General features: G+C 43.9%; 1 protein-coding gene across 2 annotated transcripts in view; it reads left to right on the forward strand.

The window, feature by feature from the left end:
* The window catches only part of RALBP1 (ralA binding protein 1), a 28,383-nt gene that overhangs the window by 4,973 nt on the left and 1,900 nt on the right, over positions 1-21,510 (forward strand). For both annotated transcript variants that reach the window (XM_068671638.1, XM_068671640.1), the window contains exons 2-9: positions 8,276-8,569; positions 15,387-15,845; positions 17,488-17,837; positions 18,809-18,970; positions 19,219-19,350; positions 19,927-20,034; positions 20,710-20,831; positions 21,250-21,373. In XM_068671638.1, coding sequence (XP_068527739.1) covers positions 8,326-8,569; positions 15,387-15,845; positions 17,488-17,837; positions 18,809-18,970; positions 19,219-19,350; positions 19,927-20,034; positions 20,710-20,831; positions 21,250-21,373 — 1,701 coding nt within the window. In that variant the 5' untranslated portion in view covers positions 8,276-8,325. The remainder of the gene's footprint in view (positions 1-8,275; positions 8,570-15,386; positions 15,846-17,487; positions 17,838-18,808; positions 18,971-19,218; positions 19,351-19,926; positions 20,035-20,709; positions 20,832-21,249; positions 21,374-21,510) is intronic.

Raw genomic sequence — 21,510 nt, forward strand, 5'->3', positions numbered from 1 at the left:
TAGTTTACGTTAGGTATTTCTTAGTCCTAAACAGCAAGGATTTCACCGCTCTTCAAAATGCCTTATACCAGCTGAGGCAGTTTTATTTTCTTTTAGAGGTGGGGGGAGGATGACGCTATTTTAGCCTGTGTACACCAGGGCTTCCATTAGAGTACCTACACTAATTTTATTTAAAGTAAGCTGACTTGTTGTGTAGGCAGGGCTACGCAGCAGGTGTGGGAGGGCACTCAGACCTTGTTCTGTCCTGTGCTGTGCGATGATGAACTTCTTGGCCAGAGGTGGCACGTGGCCTGTTTTAGCGTCTGCTTGTGTTGTTACTCTGTTCATTTTTATTATATTTAGTAATCAAGTTAAAAACAGCAGTTGTTGTGCATTTTGTGGGGTAATGTGTTTTGGTGTTTGTTTTTAATGGTACTCTGAAGCTGGTTTTAGCAAATGCATGTGGATTTAACCTGAAATTCTAAAGATGCCTCTGTTTTTGTAGAAGGATGGTGTTTCGTATGCCTTTTCTCATAAGGCTGCCTGGCTATGAAGACTTGTGGGTATTGCGGGGTACGGCAGCTGTTTGAGCAGTGGGAAATGGGCCCAAGGCACCTTCCCAGTTTCCCTCCGTGGAGTTTGGTCCCTGCCACAGGCTGTTGGCCCTACAGGTACTGCAGAGCCCCGGTGCTGCCCCACACCGCGGGTGCCGCACCTTGCTCGGCACTTTGCAACATCTCTGCCCTGGAGGTGGTGATGTTAATCAGAAGGAACAATCTGCTGAGCTTACACATATTTAAATCGATTCTCCTCTTGGGTGGTGGGCAGATCTGGGGCAGAGGTGCACAACAGAATTCGTCAGGCCCAACTCTAGGTAGGATACTGAACAAAATGACAAAACTTAAGTTTACATAAAGGCTAAATGCTTCACGTGGTCGTGATGAAGAGCCGACATTGGCTTTAATGGGAATATGCTCGAAAAGAGGAGATTGTGTGGTCCTGTTTTTTGTGGAGAAACTCCTAAACCAAACTAATTAAAAAAGATCATTTTCTTTTACATATAGGATCTGTATGAAAGGCATCGGTCTCTACTTCAGCAGCTTGAGCTCCTGTAGATGTAACACAGATCAATGAAACAATTGCCTTGTTGGCATGACACAGTGCAGATCTCCAAATGCAATGAGCTATACCAGAAAAAAAAATGTTTTGGTGGATAAAACTGCTTAAAAAAATAAGGTTTTGCTAAAACTGCTGTGCTGGGAATGCAGAAAAATCCCACTCTATCCATTCCAGTTAGGTTGGGAAAACATTTGAATGCAGCCTAGCATGTAGTGTATATGGGGGTAATGCAATGCCTGGTGAAGGCAGGATGGGAGATTTTTTGTTAACTTTGGTGTCTGGGTCAGGAGCCACTGGTGTTACCTTGCTACTACACAGGAATTTTTCTCTGCAACATCTTTGGTTTTGGCTGAGACACAAAATTAGTAAATAGTTTAAAAAAATGATCAGAGAAGCTGTTACACAACCAGTTTCGCTGCATCGAAATCTTTGCTTTTCCTTTCTGCTGCTACAGAATGAGCAACCACCACAGTTCTTTTTTCATGTTCACCAGAAGCTGGATATGATTTGCTTGAATTATATTGGATCAAGGCAAAAAAAATCATCTATAGGAACTGATCATCTGTGTCATGTGTCACATTTTGAAGGCATCCAAGTAAAGCTGTTTTTAGTTTCTCGTTAGGTTATGGAGTTGTCAGTTCAAGTGACAGCTTGTAATTTATAGAACTCTTCTTGTGTTCAATACATGGTGGCAAAAATTGAATGTAAGGCTCAGGAAACTTACTTTTTACAGTTTTAACACAAAAGGTTCGTCTGGTGTTACTTTTACTTTTAGGAAATGCTTGTTTCTGGGAGTGATAGGCCTCAGAGCTGAATATTCATTCAATGGTAAGACAAACATTAACGCTGGCCTGCCAGTTAAAAGATTATTATTTAACATACAGGGGACAGCGGGAGCGAGTGCACCCTCAGCGAGTTTGCCAATGACACCAGGCTGAGTGGTGTGGCTGACATGCAGGAGAGCAGAAATGCCATCCAGAGGGACCTGGACAGGCTGGAGAGGGGCCTGTGCGAGCCTCATGGAGTTCAACAAGGCCAAGTGCAAGGTCCTGCACCTGGACCGGGGCAATCCCAAGCACAAATAGAGGCTGGGTGGAGAATGGGTTGAGAGCAGCCCTGAGGAGAAGGACCTGGGGGTGGTGGTGGATGAGAAGCTCAATGTGAGCTGGCAGCGTGTGCCAGCAGCCCAAGAAGCCAACCCTACCCTGGGCTGCCAGTACCTAAAAGGAGCCTACAGGAAAGCTGGGAAGGGACTCTGTCAGGGAGTGATTGGCATGGGTAAGAAAGGTGTTGGTGCACGTGCAGTGGTGGTGGTGTCTGCCTGTGTGTGAGCTGAGGGGGTTCCCAGGGCTCCACACAGCTGCTGGCAGGGGCCTCGGGTGCTATCGCGCTGCTGCTGCTGTTTTTGCCAGGCAAATCGCTGTTGGTGCAGATGTACCAGAGTGCTATTGCGTATTTCTGGTGTATAGGCATGTCCCAGGCTTGTTACCAGGGGTAAAGCCAAAGCAAAGTGTCTGTCATACTTGCTGTTAACGCTTGTCATCTGCAGTGTTTAAGAAACGGGGGCGGGAGGGTTGGATTTAGACTCTGGGCCATACATAGCCTTAGGTTTTTGAGTTGTGTGACAAAACTGAGGGTGCGGAGTTCTGGCCTGTTGGGAACACTGGGTTCTGGTTTTCCATTGCATGATCCACCCTGCTCAGTCTGTAGGTGCTCTAGAAATGATATCAGAAATGCTTGAAACTGAAATCACAGAGTATCCTGAGCTGCAAGGGACCCACAAGGACCATCGAGTCCAGCTCCTGGCTCCACACAGGGCCACCCAGACACCAGACCCTATGTCTGAGAGCGTTGTCCAAATGCTTCTTGAACTCTGCAAGCTCAGTGTCATGACCACTAACCCTGGGCAGCCTGTCCCAGCTCCATGCCGTTCCCTCGGGTCCTGTCGCTGTCCCCAGAGAGCAGAGCTCAGCGCCTGCCCCTCCGCTCCCCTCGTGAGGGAGCTGCAGGCCGCCATGAGGCCTCCCCTCAGCCTGCTCTGCTCGGGGCTGAGCACACCAAGGGACCTCAGCTGCTCCTCATACATCTTCCTCTCCAGGTGCAGAATCCGTCACTTTTTGTTGCTGAACTCCATATTGTTGGTGATTGCCCAGCCTCTGATTTGTCCAGATCTCTCTGCAAGGCCTCTCTACCCTCAATGGAGTCAATTGCTCCTCACATTTTAATGCTGTTCTCAAACATATTCAGTGTATCTTACAGTTCTGCGTCCACATGATTTATGAAAACGGTGAAGAGAACTGACCCTAAAAGGGAGCCCTGTAGAACCCCGTTAGTGTCTGGCTGCCAGCCTGATGTAACCCCATTTACTGTAACCCCTTACGCTGGAGCTGTCATCCCATTGTTCACCCACCACGTTATGTTTCTGTCTGGCTGTATTCTGGACAGTCTGTCCTGAAGGGTGCTGTGAGAAACAGCATTGAAAGCTTTGCTGAAACACAGACAGATATCAGCTGCCTTCCTTTACCCAGCTAGGTGGGTGACCTTGTCATTAGAGCAAATTAAGTTCATTAGACAGGACTTTCCCCTCATGAACCCATGTTGGCTGTGACCAATGACCACATTGTCTTTCAGGTGTTTTTCAGTAACTCCCAGAATAATCTTCTCCATAATTTTACCAGGCACTGAAGTGAGACTGACAGACCTGTAATTAACAGGGTCTTCTTTCTTGCCCTTCTTGCAAATTGGAACGGCGTTTGCCAGCTTCCACTCAACCGGGACCTCTCCGCATTCCCCAGACCATTGAAAAATAATTGAGAGAGGTCTTGCAATGACACCAGCCAGCTCTCTGAGGACCCTGGGATGAATCCCATCGGGCCCCATGGACTTAAATTCATGCAGCTGAAGCAGCACGTCCATGAAGTATTTGATGCCAAATCTGTCAGCTTCTAATCTGCTTCATTTTTTCTTCACTCAGTTGATTAGAATTTGCTTTTTTGAGTAGCATTTTTAGTACGTTCAGTCCAGCCGGTCGGGGGGTTATTTTTGGTTTTGCTTTTGTTTTTTTTCAGACTGGCTCCACCAAACGAACTGCTGTCTTCAAGCTGGCTGAGTGGAGGGAGTGGAGTGTGAGTGAATGATACCCGTAGTTGGTGTTCAAAAATGTAAAAAGCACTAACCAAATCCTTCAAGCTACTTCTGAGAATTAAGCTAGCAGGGAAGAAAATCCCTTTTCTGTAATGAAAAAGTGTTTCAGTAATTGGGCTAACCTTGTTAATGCTATTTGTGTTTTAGAGGGGAAACCTAAGTCTGGCAGGACATGAACTCCCAAATTTCCTTGCTTGTGGCTGGAGCGTACTTCTCAGAAGCCCTAAAAGCAGGACTGAACGTGGAAGGAACAGAAGGTGGGAAGGGAAAACCTAGGAGGCAGCGAGCAGCCAAGAAGTGAGATTAGATGAAGTATTGGGTGTGGAGAGGAGGAATGGTGAAACTGAAGTTGTGCGGGTCTTGGTGGTGAGCAGGAGGTTGTGAGAGAGGAGAGGGACAGGGCTGGTGGTGGAGGAACAGGGCTGCGGGAGAGGGAATGGAGAAACTAAAGGAGAAGGGTTGAGCCTGGAAGCTGTGGGGCTAGACCATGGAACGAGAAATTAGTACACTGAAGCTTTAATTAGTGCCAGTTGTGGAAAGTGAATGGCTCCCGAGGGTTACTTCATGCTGTTTGTGTGACTGCTCTGACTGGTGAAGTTGTAAACTTGCTTTACTCGTCTGCTTGATGCGCTTGGCTTTCTCTTCCCATGCTCACGTTGCCCTGTTCAGCCGAGAAAGGGGCGCTGTTGGTGCACCTGGGGACTGGTGGGTGAATAAAAGAGTGAGTAGAAACGTTGCTCTTTGCCCAAGCTGTCGCTGTAGTTGACAGCCATCAGGAGATACAAGATGACTCCTTTGGGGCTTCCTAAGCTGTGCCATCCTGGAAGGCCCACGGCTTTGCAGCAGCCTGAGCTAGGTGCAGAACTTAGACACGTCTCAGGTGTTGTGTAGTCTCAGTAACTCACTTCAGACTCTGTCTTCTCACCTCCAAGTCATCTTTTTTCACCATCCGTCGTATCAGGGAGCACCACTCACCGTTTCTGAAGCGCTCTGACGTGCTTAGACCACAGCTGGCAGTTTTTCTCCTTTCCTCTTCCATCTCACTACTTTCCAAAGTGGAGCTGTGCTTATTACTGGGGCGATTTCACCCCAAAGCAGCGTGCCTCGTGTCTTTGAGTAACATCACTTCTTCACATGTGGCCAGGTGTTTTGGGCTGAACACCAGTGATGAGAAACATGGCTGTGGTCTGGACCCTGCTCTCGTGGAGTGAAGACAGCGGGTTCCCACTCTGCCTCCGTCCTCTGCTGGGGCTATTTTCAGTGGGACATCTGGATTTTCAGTGTGTGGCCAAGCAGGGTGACCTGGGGGCGTCCTCCACACTTCAGCTGTGGTCTTGTGTAATTCCTGCAGCAGAATTCCTGGTGTCTCTTCCTCTGCTCAGCGGTTTTACGAAGCAGCATCTGTGCCTGCAGTCACCTGCTTCAATTCACTTCAGCTGTTGCAATTTGTTACAAGGCCCAAAATCCTAATACAGGCTCAGTGCAAAACAGAAATAAAGGAGCCTTCTGTACCAAATGAAAGAGGGCTGTGAGCTTGGTCCTTCAAACAGGGCCTCTTTAATGTGTTGGTGCCAGTTTTTGTGACACAGTTATTCTGCATGCTCAGCTCCACGTTGGGCAGGAAGACTTTCCCTGAACCTTGTTTTTGGGAGAACTGAAGAGGACAGGTAGGTCTGAGCAGGCGCATCTGGAAGCAAGCAGCGTGCAGCTGGAGGGGAGGAACCGACTCAATAAAGAACAAGGGAGGAGCAAACGTGAGCCTGAGCAAGGAGTGGGGCAGAGAGGTCGAAGCATGTTGTGTGTGACCTGCTGAGGATGAAACAGAAATCAGGCTGGAGCCGTGGCAGCACTATCAGCGGGCGGTAAAGAAAACAAAGCTGGAAAGGACAGGGAAAATGCAGAGAACGAAGTGCGGTGGGTGATGGAGCTGTACCACAGCCCTGAGCTGCTCAGAGAGGGGGCAGGTGCCTTCAGAGCACTGACGCAGTAACAGGCCGGGAAGAAAGGGTCACGGCGGAGAGAGGATCCTCCCAGCAGGACCCTTCTTCTTGTTCTTAGTGTCTCTAGAATAAAGAATGAGCAATATAAAAGATCTCATGAATATTTCGTTTCCCTTCCCAGTCCCGTGTCTCGCTGTGCCCTATTCAAATCCACAGCTGAGGAGCTGCTCCTTCCATAAGCACTCCCTGAGTGCTCTCCTGCAGCGAGCTACTTTGTTTCACGTGTCATTAATTTTTTGCTCTGGTCTGCCTGCAGAGAACTGAAGGAGGAGGGTTTAAAAATAATGGAAGAAAAAAAAAAAACAACAACACTTAGCTGGACACGTTTAAGATTATTAACCCGGCAAAACACAATTCAGTGTTGTTTTCTGTATTCTCCCAGTCTGTAAATAAGACCCCAGGAGCTGAGCAGCTGAGTAAAACTGCTGTAGGGTGTTGTGCAATGTGCTGGAGGCCAGAGGTGAGGCATCTCTTCTCCAGGTTGCTCTTTCCATCCTTCACAGTGACCTTATCCTTTCCCTCTTGACGCTTACCTGTCTTGCCCACTCTAGACATAGACTAGAGGCTAAGGGGCATCCTGTTCACTAGAAGAAATGATGTGTAGTCTTTCTAATTTCATTCCATGAGTTACTGTTGAAATGGTGTCTGCTGCTCAACAGCTTTTGAGGTTGTGGTTTTTTGGTGAATGAAATAAGAGAGGTGATGCATAGGACGTGTACTGCTCGTTCCCATACTCAGGTGAGGTATGGACGTGCTGCTGGTGGTAGTGAATGTGCTTCTGTAATTGCAAATATTGACCTTTTTTTGGCTATCTCTTTAGCCTAAAGCTTTAGGGAGCTGGACGTTGAGTTCCTGCTTAGCCAGTAGGTATCTTTTGTTTCCCTGAATGAGGATTTCATAAAATACTGAGTATCCGTGATCATTTGTCTAGCTTAGCAAAGTGTTGGCTACTTTGTCCTTCCTTGTGATCTCCCTATCTGCATTAAACAGCACATTAAAAATTAATGTGCTGTTGTTGTACCTCAAATACTCGTGGAGGTAGGTCTGATGTGCCCTGGTGTGCAATCGTAATATGCTTTAATTCTGTTTTCTGGGGCAGCAGCTCCACAGCCACCTCGATGACTTTGTCAGTTGCCGTGATGTTTGAGTGGCTGCAGAGACAGCCAGGTTATGGCGCTGATGGAGCTTTAAAAATCATCGTTCTCCCTTCTGTTTGTCTTCCAGTAGATTTAAGCACTCCTTTAAACAGCAGCACAGACGTGAGCTAGATGAGAGTTAGTGTCTGACCGTGACTTGAGCTGTCATCCAGCTGCATGGATGGAAATATTTTTTGCTTTTTCGTTTTTATTTTGCTACAACTCCCAAGCAAACGACATACCAGCATCTGGGTGCTGATGACCCAATACACAACTTCTTCAAACTTGAAGTTGTGATTGCTGTAGGTGATTAAAAAACTTGATTGTTCTTGTTTTACCTTCTTTACTTTGCATTAGCATGATCTGAAGATGAATTTGATTTCAAGACTCTTTTTTTCTGTCTTACTGCAACAGGCTAAGCAAGTTCTTATTTGCATCTATAAAATATGCTTGGGAAAGATGAAAATGATCTTCATGCAGCTGCAGTGCTCGCAAACACCCCGAGCTTCCAGACAACCCTATTTTATGTAACAAATTTAAAGACTATTTCATAATAAATGTTAACAATCAGCATGCAAACTGCCTCTGAGTTCTGTAAGAGTTGCTTCAAATGTAAAAATACAGACTTTATACTGTGTAAAACATTACATATTAAGCAGAGGTGGCCGAAATAGCAGTTCTCTTACTCTGTTAACATGGCTTAGGAGTTAATGGGCAGATTCTGCAAACACTGAGCTTAGGACCTGCTGTTATATTCCTGCCTCGTGACATCAGTTTCAGTGTTCGTTGCAAATGGCATTGCTGTCTGTAATATTTTCTGGACGGAGTTCTAAACAAAGTGTTTGAAAACCAGTGCTTAAAATTGTGATGTTTTTATTTTTCTTTTCCCTGCTCCAGGTGTGATGGACAGGTAGCAGAAGCTTTCACTTGGATATCAGGGAATCAGAATGACCGAGTGCTTCCTGCCTCCCACTAGCAGCCCCAGTGAACACCGTCGGGTAGAACACAGCGGGGGTCTTGCTCGTACTCCCAGCTCTGAAGAAATCAGTCCTACAAAATTCCCGGGGTTGTACCGCACCGGTGAGCCCTCGCCACCTCATGACAGCTTGCATGAGCCTCCAGATATAGTATCTGATGATGAAAAGGAGCATGGGAAGAAGAAAGGAAAATTTAAGAAGAAAGAAAAAAGAAGTGAGTAGGCAACTTGGCTTATTTCATGCTTCCCATTTCTCTTTCTCTCTTTCTTTCTTTCTCAGAATTGCTCAGTATTCCCACTGGTTTGCTGTTGTTTCTTTTTCCTTAAACCTGTTTAACTGTGAAGGAAGTGAGCTTACTCAAACAGACTTTGTATGCAATACCTGTTTCTCTTCCAAAAAATCCCCTAACCACATAAAGGATTGCATGGGCACAGGTGCCAAGCACATGCCAGAATTACCAATAAACATGTTTATCCAACATCTTTAACAAAGTGTTAGTAATTGCCTGGCACGGGGTTCTTACCTCATTATCTGCTCTGATTCTAAGTAGAGATTTTGAAGTGGATTTCGAAATATGTGCTGTTTGACATTTTAGCTGAAACACTAGCTAAAATAGAGCTGTAAGTTTGACCTGAATTTTACACTTCTAACTTTGGAAGAGCCAGTTTGAAGAACTTTGACCCCCTTCCTTTGTGACACCTGTATTTGGGGTTTGCTAGTGCATACCACCTCAAGAGGCACACTGTACCACTGCTGGAAGAGTCATAAAATGGGTCCTTTTTTCTTTAGCTTCTTTGTTTAGTCTAACCATGTGGTGTCCTCCAGCATTACCTAGGTATTATGGAAGAATTAAAAAATGTGCAAGCTAGCATCGGATTAGGAACTGGCAAAGTAAGGGTTGAAAGAAAGTAAAAGACTATAAGAGTTGGTCTTTGTCAGTGTACCTGTATCCAAACTGGAAGCTTTCCTTTAAGGGAAATACCCCCACCCAACCACCCAGAATAACAGAAGAGAAATCTTGATTGCTGACTTTGGAGTGGTGTAGAAAATTTTGGAAACGTGAAATTGCTTTTTTTTTTTTCCTATAATTTTCCTACATAATCTGAAAGAACAAAGCACTTACAAATACTGAGCTGACGCTGAGTACTCAGTGTCCGAAAGATCCCTACTGTCCAACCCTCTAAAACCCAAGTATCACGGCCTGAATTTCAGTGATTTATTTGTTTAAACAGAGTTTCAAAATAATATTCATGTTCTCCATTGCCTGTGTCTCAGAAGGCAGGAAGCTTTGGATGCTGTTGCACCTTGCTGCTTCCTAAAAGTGCAATTTGGAAGATCAAAACCAGTGAGACAGCAGGCAATATTCTGGCGTGTTAGAATGAAGACAGTGACTATTTGTAACAAGCACGCACATATTTAAATAATAACTCTTGAAGAATTTGCTGCCACAGCACTATAAATCAAACCAATTTCCAGGAATGCAGGAATTGTTGCTTCTGCCACAGTTTCAGAGGGCTATTGTTACTAACTAATGGCTGTGTGCCCAAAGGATACTGTAACTCAAAAATGTGTTATTCTTTAGTTAAAACTAGCAGTTTAAGTTGGTGCTTGAGAAAACTGATACCTTTGTTTTTGTTTTTGTTTTTTTTTCCTCTTGTAAATGACATTAACCTAATACTAATACTGAATTGGTGGTAGGAAAAAAAAAAACTATTGGATGGGTCTAAAATAAAGCCATTAGCTGTTTTTTTCCCTCTTCACACATCAGCTTTCTTTTATAATATTCAATGAGATGCCTCTAAATTTAGAATTGTTAGAGGTCAGCATTACACAGAGTGGGTTTCCTTGTGGTGTAATTCGACATGTCTCATGCCTATAGGCAAACTGAAGAATGAAGAGGAAAAATGCTTCTTTAGCAAGTAAATGCGGGTCTGTGCACATTAGCAAAGTAACTGCTTTCTTCCACAAGAGATTATAACGCATTGTGTAGCTGATGTAAAGCATTTTTGAAGCTTGAAAGATGTGAAAAATCATCAAAACCACAAAAATGCAAACTGCAGGAAGAATCAAATTATCTCTTGCAGCTGTAATGTGAAACACATTCAGCACATCTTAGCCCTGTTGTACGCAAGTCCTATAATTGCCAGTCAGATACAAGAGTAAGTTAAATAGAAAGCTTTCGGTATCTCTCATGCAATCCAAACATGGACATTTCTGTAAATGTACTCTGAGGAGGCATTCCACTTATGTAATGGAACAAGGGTTCTTTACAGTTGCTTAACGTGGCTGATTTCAAGAATTCCCCTTTCCAGCTTAGGCTCTTGTTATTCCTTCTGTACTTTAAATTCCACCTTATTCTGTTGCACGCACTCAGATTGTTTCTTTTCTCTGGTAGCTTTTCTCGCCCCATGCTTTGACATTTAGGCAATACACAGCCTGCTACGGTCAAGTAATTTGGGATTTAAACAAACACAATCAAACATCTCATTGAGAAAAAAAAAAAAAAGACAAATGTTGATACTACGTGATGACAGAGTGAATGTGTATTGAAATTAAAATATTACTGAATCAACGACATTGTCATCCAAACTCCTGAAACTGTATGCAAGTTTAATCCTACAAAGACGTGGAGGTATTTTTTTTTAATAGTCTTAAGTATAAATTTCAGTAATGCTTTAAGAACAGGAGGGTATATGGAGAGAGAAGGACAGATACCCCATGGTTATTTGGGTGAGTTTTTAAGATAAATCTTACCCGCAGGAGGAGCAAGGTGCTCCTTACTTCAGTAGTGTTATGTATTGAAAAAAAAAAACGGTATGCTTGCAAGGGATCACTTATTCTATATGGATAACATAATGATTTGCTATTTTTAATGTTAGTGGCACTAACCTAATAATACACAGCAATTACTCTAAGAAAAAATGCTAAAGATGTTTTGGAAATGGTTAAAAAAAAAAAATATGAAATGGCGTATTGGTTTTTATGTGCCTGCGGTTTCTATTCCCCACTCCTCTGTGGTAGCCAGAATGGAGGTCAGCTGTAGAGTTATTTTAGGTGACTTAAGGGGTTAAAATGTATTTTCTTTTTATGGGGATAGTTTTAATTTGAATCTGTTTCCTGACTCAAAACAACCCTTGTGCATCATGCAAGAACTTGTGCAGCATGAGAGCAAAAACAGATTTTTATTGAAGCAGGAATGGTTTTTATGAGACAGTGACCAGAAGAACCGATGTTACAAAGTAAATGTTTAACCTCCTTTCAGTAATCACATGTTGATAAAAAAAAAAAAAAAAAAAAAATGCATAAAAGATGCAATTCCTTACAAAAGACTGTAAGAAATACTTATGAAGAAAGAGCTATATCTTGGGGACGGTTAGTGTTAGGTCAGAGGTTGGACTCGATGATCTTGAGGTCTCTTCCAACCTAGAAATTCTGTGATTCTGTGATATCTTACCACTGGGCAGGATGGGTTCAATATGGAGCTAGGATTATTTTTTTTTATTTGTAACCATTTTCTTTAAATGTTTCTTTAGAGAATAGAGAATTGGTTGAATTGTAAACTAAACTGTCTTGTGAAGGGATAACGATATCTTCTGAATTTTTCAGGCAGTCTTTTTGAAGTCTGAATTCCTAATGTCCTGGGGAAGGTTTCCCATGTTTTGGGGGATGTAGATGAGAACGTAAATACTTCTGCTACTGACTTGGGGACCTGCTCTGAACACTGCTTGGTCCCCACCTGTGTGCTAACCTTTATCTTCTCCTGAGTTTCTATCTTGTGTGGGGTCCTAGGAATCTGCAGCTCTTTCTGACAGGCACCAACAGCTAGAAGACAGGAGCCTGTCATCATGCTGTGGGATTTTTCTCCTAACTGATTTCTGCTCAGGAATGTATCAGCAGTGTGGCTGCCTGGCAGCCACACAAAAGCGCTCATGGTATTCCCAGCTGTTCCAGATAAAGCCCTGAAATGATGAGTTGTCTCTGTGCTTATGATCCTTCCGTTCTGTGCAAAATGCTGATGGAAATGAGTCCTAGCAGTGGAGACCAACCCTTCAGAGAGAGGGCTGTTAGAAATTGTGAGGAGGCCATTGTCATCTTGCACAATAACCGAGCGGCTGCCATTGGAAAGAAAACATTATTTTTATTGATTTCATGTGTTGAGCAGCTCTGAAGGCAGTTCCCAGGTCTAGAGAATAAGACATCACTGGAATTTTCTGCCTGTGATGCACATGAGAGCAAACTCTGCTCTGCTTGCAAGGGGAAGCGAAGCAACGTGAGTGCAGAACTTGTTTGGGAGTGATCAGATTTTATTGCTGAGCTGAATGTGAATTAAAAGCAACACCATATAATTGAAAGTCATTATGCTTGTGTGTCCTTATCATTTTATTTAGAAAGGCTGTACAAGTTGGTGGCAAAGCCTCTGACAAACGGAATAAATAACCAATACTAACATTGCTCGTTGGCCTTTATAGTCACGTTTCACCCACTGATCTTCTGCGTGTAAAAACAGTCCGTGTTTTCTTCTAGTGAGCTAACTGCAGAGGCATGCAGATCCCCAGGGAACCAAAATAAGATAGAGAAGTACAAATGATGTGAAACTTGTCAGAAACCTGATGCACAAAATCTGTCTTACAGTAGGTTTGCAGTGTTGCAGTTCTACATTTTGTAGAGCCCTTTGTGTTAACAATAAGTGCTACAGCATGAATTTGTAGCTTCGTTGGGAGGGTTCAGGAAACGAGTACTCCCAATTTTGCAGACTCATAGGAACAGTGGCCTTACTGCATGACAAAGCTTTTAGTTCTGTAAATCAGATTCTACCAGAGTAACACTGAGTCTTTTAATGTATTTTGAAGAGATTTTCATTATTTTCAGTAAGCCAAAAGCTATACTTGCAACATCATGCACAGTATAAGTGCTCAGTAACACATCTGGGGAAGTTCTAACGATGCTGGAGCACAGAGCTGCAGGTAGTCCAGCTGCTACATTTGTGGCAGTGGAGTATTTATTAAATTGATACTTATCCCCTGTAAGTGCAGGAAAACATCTCTGGCACATATTACAGGGTGGTGGGAGACGCAGGCTGTTAGTGCCGAGAGTCTTGAGGAAACAGTGAGCAGAAATCATTCACTAGTGATAGGTAATTGTTCTTATTTATCAAGTGCTTTTGGTAAACAACCTACATTTATACAGAAGAAAATGTATCTCTGATGAAGCAGCTAGAGTGATTGTATTACCAGAACTGTGGTTATTTCTAAGCGGAGTCAGCCTGCTCTGAAAGATGCAGAAGCCCCCTGATGGTATGGGTGAGAGATTCCCGGTGAATCTGTACTCAGTACGTATTTCCAAACTTACGTTGCTGGGACAGATTCGGGTAGACTGGTTATGTCTGTGACTTGCTGCTTCTTGTCTTCTCGCAAAGTCAAGAAATACCAGTTTCAGGAATGGGCCATTGCTGGTGTTACATTACCAAAGATCTGGCAGAGCCCTATAAAGCCTGTGTTGCGACACCAGGCGCGGAAAGAGGCGACAGGGGCGCTTTGCCTGCTGCTGAAATCAGCCTCTGAACGTGATTCCCTGTGCTGGTGCCGAGAATGTGCCAGTAGTGGTCACAGTGATCTGCTGGGGGAGCCACTGGGAAGTCTGGGGCTCTGTCTGCTGAAGATTTAGCTTTCTGCTGGGGAATGACATCTGTGAACCTTGTCTTACTCTGAGTGCCAGCCCCATCTCAATCTCACAAAACCTAGCGGTGATGTTCTCAGCAGTTCTCTCCTTATCACAGTGGGGCTGGAGTCCTTACTCCTTTCCCATTCCAGTTTTTAGTTTACAAAAAGAGTCAGCGATGATACAGCCAGTCAAGTAGGAAGATGAGGCCTGGTTGCTGGTCGTTCTCCAGTTAACATTTGCATTTTTATATTTTTTATATTAAAAATTCACTTGGACAGGAAATTTCTTCCCTGGAAGCGTGTGTGTTTGGTAGGCCTAGGGAAGAGCCCAGGATGGGAAAGTTGGTCAAACAGCTGTAATTCTTTGATGGTAGTCCCGTGTTAGAGACAGGTAAAATGTCTCTTCCTTGAACAGGTTTCAGGCTTGCCTTCCCCACACGGGGCTCTGTGTATGTAAAATCACAAGTCGTTGATTGGAAGTGGCTCTGGTTTGTACCTTGGTTTAGGTCGTGCTTGTTGTTGGGGTGGGTTGGTTGGTTTTTTGTTGTCGTAATCTACCTTTAAAGATTTCCTCCTTCTTGCCTGGAGGCTAGGCAGGGCCAGCTGCAGAGGCGGAATTAGTAAAAGCCCCGGTGCCTGTGCTTTAAATGACGCTTGGTGTTTTGCTGCTGAGACAGTGCCTTCTGCCCAAGGACTCGTTTGAAGCTCTCCCCCACGCTTGTTAAGGCAAACACACGGCTTCACCGGCAGGTATTGTGCTAGTGGTACTGCAGTTGTTTTATCCTCCCTGCGGAAAAGTAAGTTTGCTTGGACTTTTTCCTTTTTTTTTTTTTTGACTTTTTTTTTTTTTTTGAGGCTGAAATTTCATGAGCTTCGTGCTCATCTGCAAATGCGTAACACTTTGGAGCGGGGCTGGGGCTGACGTGTAGTTTGGTCTGAAGTCTGTTGTTAGCCTTCCGTGTGTGTGGTGGCCGATCCTTAACAGCGACTCTTATACTGTTGCTTACAGGACCGTAGAGAAGTTACCAGACAGTTGTTTTTATTTTGCATTTCCTTGACAATTAGATGGGAAGCTAGCCCTTAGGATGGACATTGCCATTATGAGTAAGTACACGAAGCATTAATTGTTTGGATTGTTCAGGAGCCCTGAGGCTTCTTTGATGCAACTGTGTGACCTTCATTTAGTCTCTGTCCACTTAATTGTGTAACAGCTGTAGAAAACCTTCTTGAAGAGTCAGGCAGGCACTGCTTTAACACACAACTGCTCTCTCCTTCTTATATACTACCTTTTCTCTCCTATTTTTATGTCTGTAAAGTGAACAAACTCACAGCTGTCCTCTTGCTTTTCCTCTTGCCCCCCTTTCCTACCAGCCGAAGGTTACGCTGCCTTTCAGGAGGACAGCTCCGGTGACGAGGCTGAAAGCCCTTCCAAGTTGAAGCGGTCCAAGGGAATACACGTCTTCAAGAAGCCCAGCTTTTCCAAAAAGAAGGAAAAGGATTTTAAAATAAAAGAGAAACCCAAAGATGAAAAACACAAGGAAGACAAGCATAAGGAAGACAAGCATAAAGAGAAGAAGTCAAAAGACTTAACCGCAGCGGACGTCGTAAAACAGTGGAAAGAGAAGAAGAAAAAGAAGAAGCCAATTCAGGAGCCAGAGATACCTCAAGTGGATGTGCCCAGTCACAGGCCTGTGTTTGGCATTCCTTTGTCTGACGCAGTGGACAGGACCATGATGTACGATGGCATCCGCCTGCCGGCCGTGTTCCGTGAATGTATAGACTACGTCGAGAAGTACGGCATGAAGTGCGAAGGCATCTACCGAGTGTCAGGTACTGCGGGCGCGCGGCCATGCAGGTGGTTAAGGTCTTGCACGTTTCGTGTTGTTTTTACCACTTCCAGCACCTCGAGACACTGTTTATAGTGTCTTGATACAGATTTCAGCTATCTCAAAGATAATCAGGTAGCTCCGGCTCAGCAAACCCCTCGGGCTGCAATAGCAGAGAAGTTGTTAACACGAGGGTACTGCTAATGGCCATAAAAATACGCAGCTTTGGGCCTTTCCTGAGAGGATGGTAATTATGAATAAAGCTCCCTGGATTGGCAAGATTGTACATAATTTTTATTTTTTACTTCTGCATTAAGAATTACTCTGCTAATTGATGGGAAGGGCAGAGAAGAGAAGTAGCCTTTTCATTACTTAAGCTTCCCACTGTTGCTTTTTCCGTTTTTTGTTGTTTTTTTTTTTTTTTTCATAAAAACTCCTTTTGTTCAAGCAGAGCCACTAATAGGCAGAAAATGCGAGTTTCGGCATTTAGCCTTAGCCACAGCCAGGGTAATTAACCACGGCAGTTGTGTAACAGCAGCTTACATAAATCGCAGTCGGTTTTAGCCACGTTAAACAAAACAGGCCCTTTGTGAACTCCTCGTGCCCTCAATCTCACGTAAGTACTTCCGTGTGAACGTTTAGGGGAAAGTTTAGTGAGAAAAGGAACTCAAGGAGAAGCTTTGGAAGCAAGTTATGATCCAGCACTGCAAAGCAGCAATCAAACAATTTTTCAAGGCTTCATTAAGCTGCCTGTATGCTGCTGACTTGCGTGGTATTTGGTAGGGGTGCATAAATGCCACAGCAGTTTAAGCAGTTTCTTGGTATTGCCTGTTTCTTGGTACAGCCTGTCTGTGTGTTGTTTTTTTTCAAGGCATGATGTGTTGGGAATTTTCACGGAAGGTTTGTTTGCTGTAAGGCGTTTTTGACATTTGCGCTTCCTATGTGTTCTCCAGTGCAATAGCACCCTCTGGTGTGGTAAAGATTGTTTAGAGAGCTCAGAAAGACAATTGCAGTGGCTTAGGAGTTGTGACAACTTTATTTGGGCGTGAAATAGAGCACACCTGGCATTAGCCATGGGCTAGCTACACCTAGCTTTGTTTCCTGATCTGAGCCAAGCCATGGCAATGCGTTAAGTCAGTGAAAGTCAGGTGAGCATTTGAGCTTTCAGAACGAAACTTGTCTGACTTTTGGAAGATGTGAGTATCACTGAGCTATAAAAACACCCATAGGTAGAACCCGTTGTGTGGTGTTGGAGTTGATAAGGCCGTATTTGCTAAGTGGCTTAGGGCTGTAGAAGTGAGCAGCCTGGAAGAAGTCAGATAAATGTTTTTACATTCCCCTACCCTTCCTTGCTTATTTCATGTCCCTTGATGCAAGGGCATCTGCTGACCTCCGTTCTGAGGCAGAACATCAGAAATGCTCTGGGTTAGCCTCACAGGAGAGCTCAGTGCTCTCAGATGCAGCGATTAGGTAATTTTAAGTCATGATTTTAACTGTGCCATGTGTAGATAACTTTTAGAGGTATTCCTCAATTAACCTAATTGTAAGGAGAGGTGCATCTCAAAAAAAAAAAACAAAAAAACTTTCTAACTATTGCACATGTACAGTTGAAGATTTCTCTTAATTCTTGATGTAAATATTTTAAGGAATAAAATCAAAAGTCGACGAGCTAAAAGCAGCCTACGATCGAGAAGAATCTCCCAACCTGGAAGAATATGAGCCCAATACTGTAGCCAGCTTGCTGAAACAATACCTACGAGAACTGCCTGAAAATTTGCTTACCAAAGAGCTAATGCCCCGCTTCGAGGATGCTTGTGGCAAGAGCACAGAAGCTGAGAAGGTTCAGGAGTGCCAGAGGCTGCTGAAAGAGCTGCCGGAGTGTAACCACCTCCTCATCTCATGGCTGGTTGTGCATATGGACCACGTCATTGCAAAGGAGCTGGAAACAAAGATGAACATCCAGAACATTTCCATAGTGCTCAGCCCTACTGTCCAGGTACGTGCAGCACACAGCAAGCGTTAGGGTGGAACTTGAGCCCAAAAAAATACTTCTCTATAGGAATTCTCTTGCAGAGAATTAAACACAGCTCAGAATCAGTCCTGTCCATGATGGGAACGTGGCACGGGGTGTGGGGCTTCTAGAAGAAAAACCACGCTTCGGAAAAGCTTTGATTTTTTATTAAGAGTCAAGGTGGCGGACCAGCAGCAAAAGGGCTGGGTGTTATTCTCTGCTGTTTTGCTGGGCCAGTCATTTTCTAGGTAACAAAAGCAGCAACAATTAATGTAAAATGGTGCAGGCCCAATCACGCTTTCTTGTGAAGTAGATTTTAGCAATTAAAATACAGGTAGTGACAATTCTAGTTCTTCTTTCAGGATAAACTTTTACATTTTATTGGATGATGTAGTATCAGAATCCGTATGTGCTTCTGTCTCATGTTAAAGCAAGGAATACAGTACCAGCTCCTTTGAACTACTTTTTTATCTACTATTTTAAATCATCTGAGAGAGAAGCTGTAGAAAATACTCTGAGGTTTTGGGAGGGGAGAGAAGGTGGCCAGCCATAGCACAGTATGGTTGGTGTTCCCCTCTTACCTCTTGCTATCACTAACTTTCATTATGTGGACAAGAAGAAAAAATTAATTAATTTCTGTATAACTTAAATTCTGTATGAATATAAGTGATGGAAATAATTGTGGCAGGGTGAGACGTGAAAATGTCAAGCTTAGCATGAAAACACCTCGACTGCACAGCTAAGAGACAGCCTAGTGATTCCTTGAGGCCAGTACTGGGCCATCTAAAGCAGAATTTTTAACCCAGCTTTTAATGTTTTTGTGCAAACTAAGACTACAGAAACAGATACTAAAGGCTGTTGCATTTCTGGAGAAAGATGTTGTACTTCACAGATAGAGGTGATGTGAAGAAATCACCCTAACCAGTGTTCTTAACCGCCCTGGCCTTTCTTTGCAGATCAGCAACCGTGTCCTCTATGTATTTTTTACACATGTCCAAGAGTTCTTCGGGAATGTGACCCTAAAACAGGTGACAAAACCTCTCCGTTGGTCAAATATGGCAACCATGCCAGCACTGCCAGAAACACAAGAAAGCATCAAAGAAGAAATCAGACGCCAGGTTGGTGATTACTTCAGTGTTCTTGTTTCTACTGAATGTGGCAAGTCCAGGACAAAGATAAATTCTTATAAGCATATAATAATGCACTTTGTGGTTATATCACAGTTGTCCTGTGCGGGTTACCACATGTAATGCTTTGAAAAGCAGAACTCCAAGCCTTTTGTCATGAAGCCAAAACTATTTTTTTTCGCATTCTGCCCTGCTGTGATATACTTATAGACACGTAATTGCTTTGACAATATTTCTAGGAGTTCCTACTGAACTGTTTACATCGAGACTTGCAAGCAGGGATAAAAGACTTATCCAAAGAAGAGAGACTCTGGGAGGTGCAAAGAATTTTAACAGCTCTTAAGAGGAAACTGAGAGAAGCTAAGAGACAGGTGTGTAACCTATTTATCGGCCAAATGTAAATCACAGATGAAAATTATGTCAGGGTATTTTTAACAACATCAGTTCTTCCCAATGTTCCGTGGCTTTAAGTTTTTCACTTTTTACCCCTGTTTGTTGGGTAGCATCATTCAGCATTACAGTTGAAAATACTGTAACTGTGAGATGGTTCCAGTACAGGTCAGGATGCTGGGAGCTGTAACGTGGATTTACAAAGTGTGGGTGCCACTGAGGTGTTTCACTATGATTTCCTGCTGTTCATACGAGTTTACTTACTTGAAACTCTTACAATTCTTATGACTCAGAACAAACTATCTGAGCATTCCCTAAATTTTGATAATGTGCAAAGGCAACCCAGTCAGATCAAACCCCCTTTCAGTCTTTTCCATGCAGGCTTTTTCATCTTAGTTCTAAAAAGGCTGAGGAACAGTACCGTGACCCTCCAGCTGTTTGTAAAACAGTGAATGACTAAAAACAACGTGCGACAGAGTACGGAGTCATTACATGCTTAAAACAGTAAATAGTGACTGGCAGACTGGTCTTTTGAAAACTGTGTTTTTCTCTGGCAGGAGTGTGAAACAAAGATTGCACAAGAAATCGCTAGCCTTTCGAAGGAGGACGTCTCCAAAGAAGAAATGAATGAGAATGAAGAAGTTATAAATATTCTACTTGCACAGGTAGATGGCAAGCACAGATCTGTCTGCTGGTATCTTCTTGTTCTGTGTCTTTCAGGTACTAAGTCTAAATAAAGTAGGGGAAGAATGCTACCTGCCAGAGTGAGCCTGGAACTGGGCTCTGTTGTTAAGGGCAGAAAGGAGATGCTGCAACAACAAAAGCAGGCTGTGTTGGTTACATGTTTAGAAAGCACTCCAAATCTAACCAGCTGTAGTACTGTTAATGATTTTACTGCTGATCAAAGGAAATAAGGCAACTCTTCTGGCTTTTTTGCCTGCCTCTGCCTGCAGTTGCTTTGATCTTCTCTCTTCTGCACTTCCCCCTTTATATCCATCTTCAAAGCCATGTTAGAATTTAGTTTTTCTAGTTATCCAGAGCTTTCCCCTGTGATTTAAGGAAACAGCCAAACATGCCAGGACTTGGTGCATCGTCGCCACAACTATTCAGTGCAGCGATCACCCTGAGGAATCAGAGCAGGCAGTGATGGTTTGGAACTTGGATTTGGCTTGTGGTCTAGGTGACTCAGTTCAAAGCAGGCGCGCTGAGCACCTCTCCTGGAGGTGGTTAGAGAACTGCCTATCTCAGCGCTTCCCAGGGCACAGCAGCGGGGCAGCCCCTGCCCGTGCTCCCACAGAACATAAAGGCAAGGCTCTGAGTGAACTAATTGATCATTGCAGGAGAACGAGATCTTAACGGAGCAAGAAGAACTGCTGGCCATGGAGCAGTTTCTGCGGAGACAAATTGCCTCGGAGAAGGAAGAAATTGATCGCCTCCGCGCAGAAATAGCAGAAATACAAAGGTAAAAGGCAGACTGCTCGGGTCAGATCCCCAGCCAGGCACGCACGCTGACGTGCATGTGTGCTCTCCTGAAACAATACTCTGAGCCACACTGAAAAGATCACCCTGTGCACACCAGCGCATTTGAAAGCCTCTTCCTTTTATTGAAACCTCCCATCTTTGCACCTTTCCGGATCTTTCCTGTTAATATAACAACGCAGTGACAATACAAAGAGAATGAGGCGTTTGCACCAAGAAAACCACCTCCACAGGAAATCACTGATTTGTTAAATTAGGATTTTAAACCAAATTCTGATTTTGTTTTTAAAACCATTGTAGATTATTTGCTAGCCATAAATTAACCTTTTTAATTTGCTACCATTCTGGCAAACTTGAGGAAGGCCTCAAGTTTCAATCTGGGCGTGTCCTTGCTCTTTCAGTCGCCAGCAGCATGGCCGAAGTGAAACAGAGGAATATTCTTCTGAGAGTGAGAGTGAGAGCGAAGATGAGGAGGAACTTCAGGTCATCCTGGAAGATCTGCAGCGGCAGAACGAGGAGTTGGAGGTAAGACTCGAAGCCTAGTATTGCCGGGTGTTCTCCTCCTCAGTGGTGACTTGCTGCACAGAGGTGCCTGCACGTGTGCTAACAGATTATGTTGTGTCGGTCATGCCTCGGCATGAAACCCACATGCTCTGTTTTTA

This window comes from Anas acuta, chromosome 2 (genome assembly GCF_963932015.1).
Source record: "Anas acuta chromosome 2, bAnaAcu1.1, whole genome shotgun sequence".
NCBI lineage: Eukaryota > Metazoa > Chordata > Aves > Anseriformes > Anatidae > Anas > Anas acuta.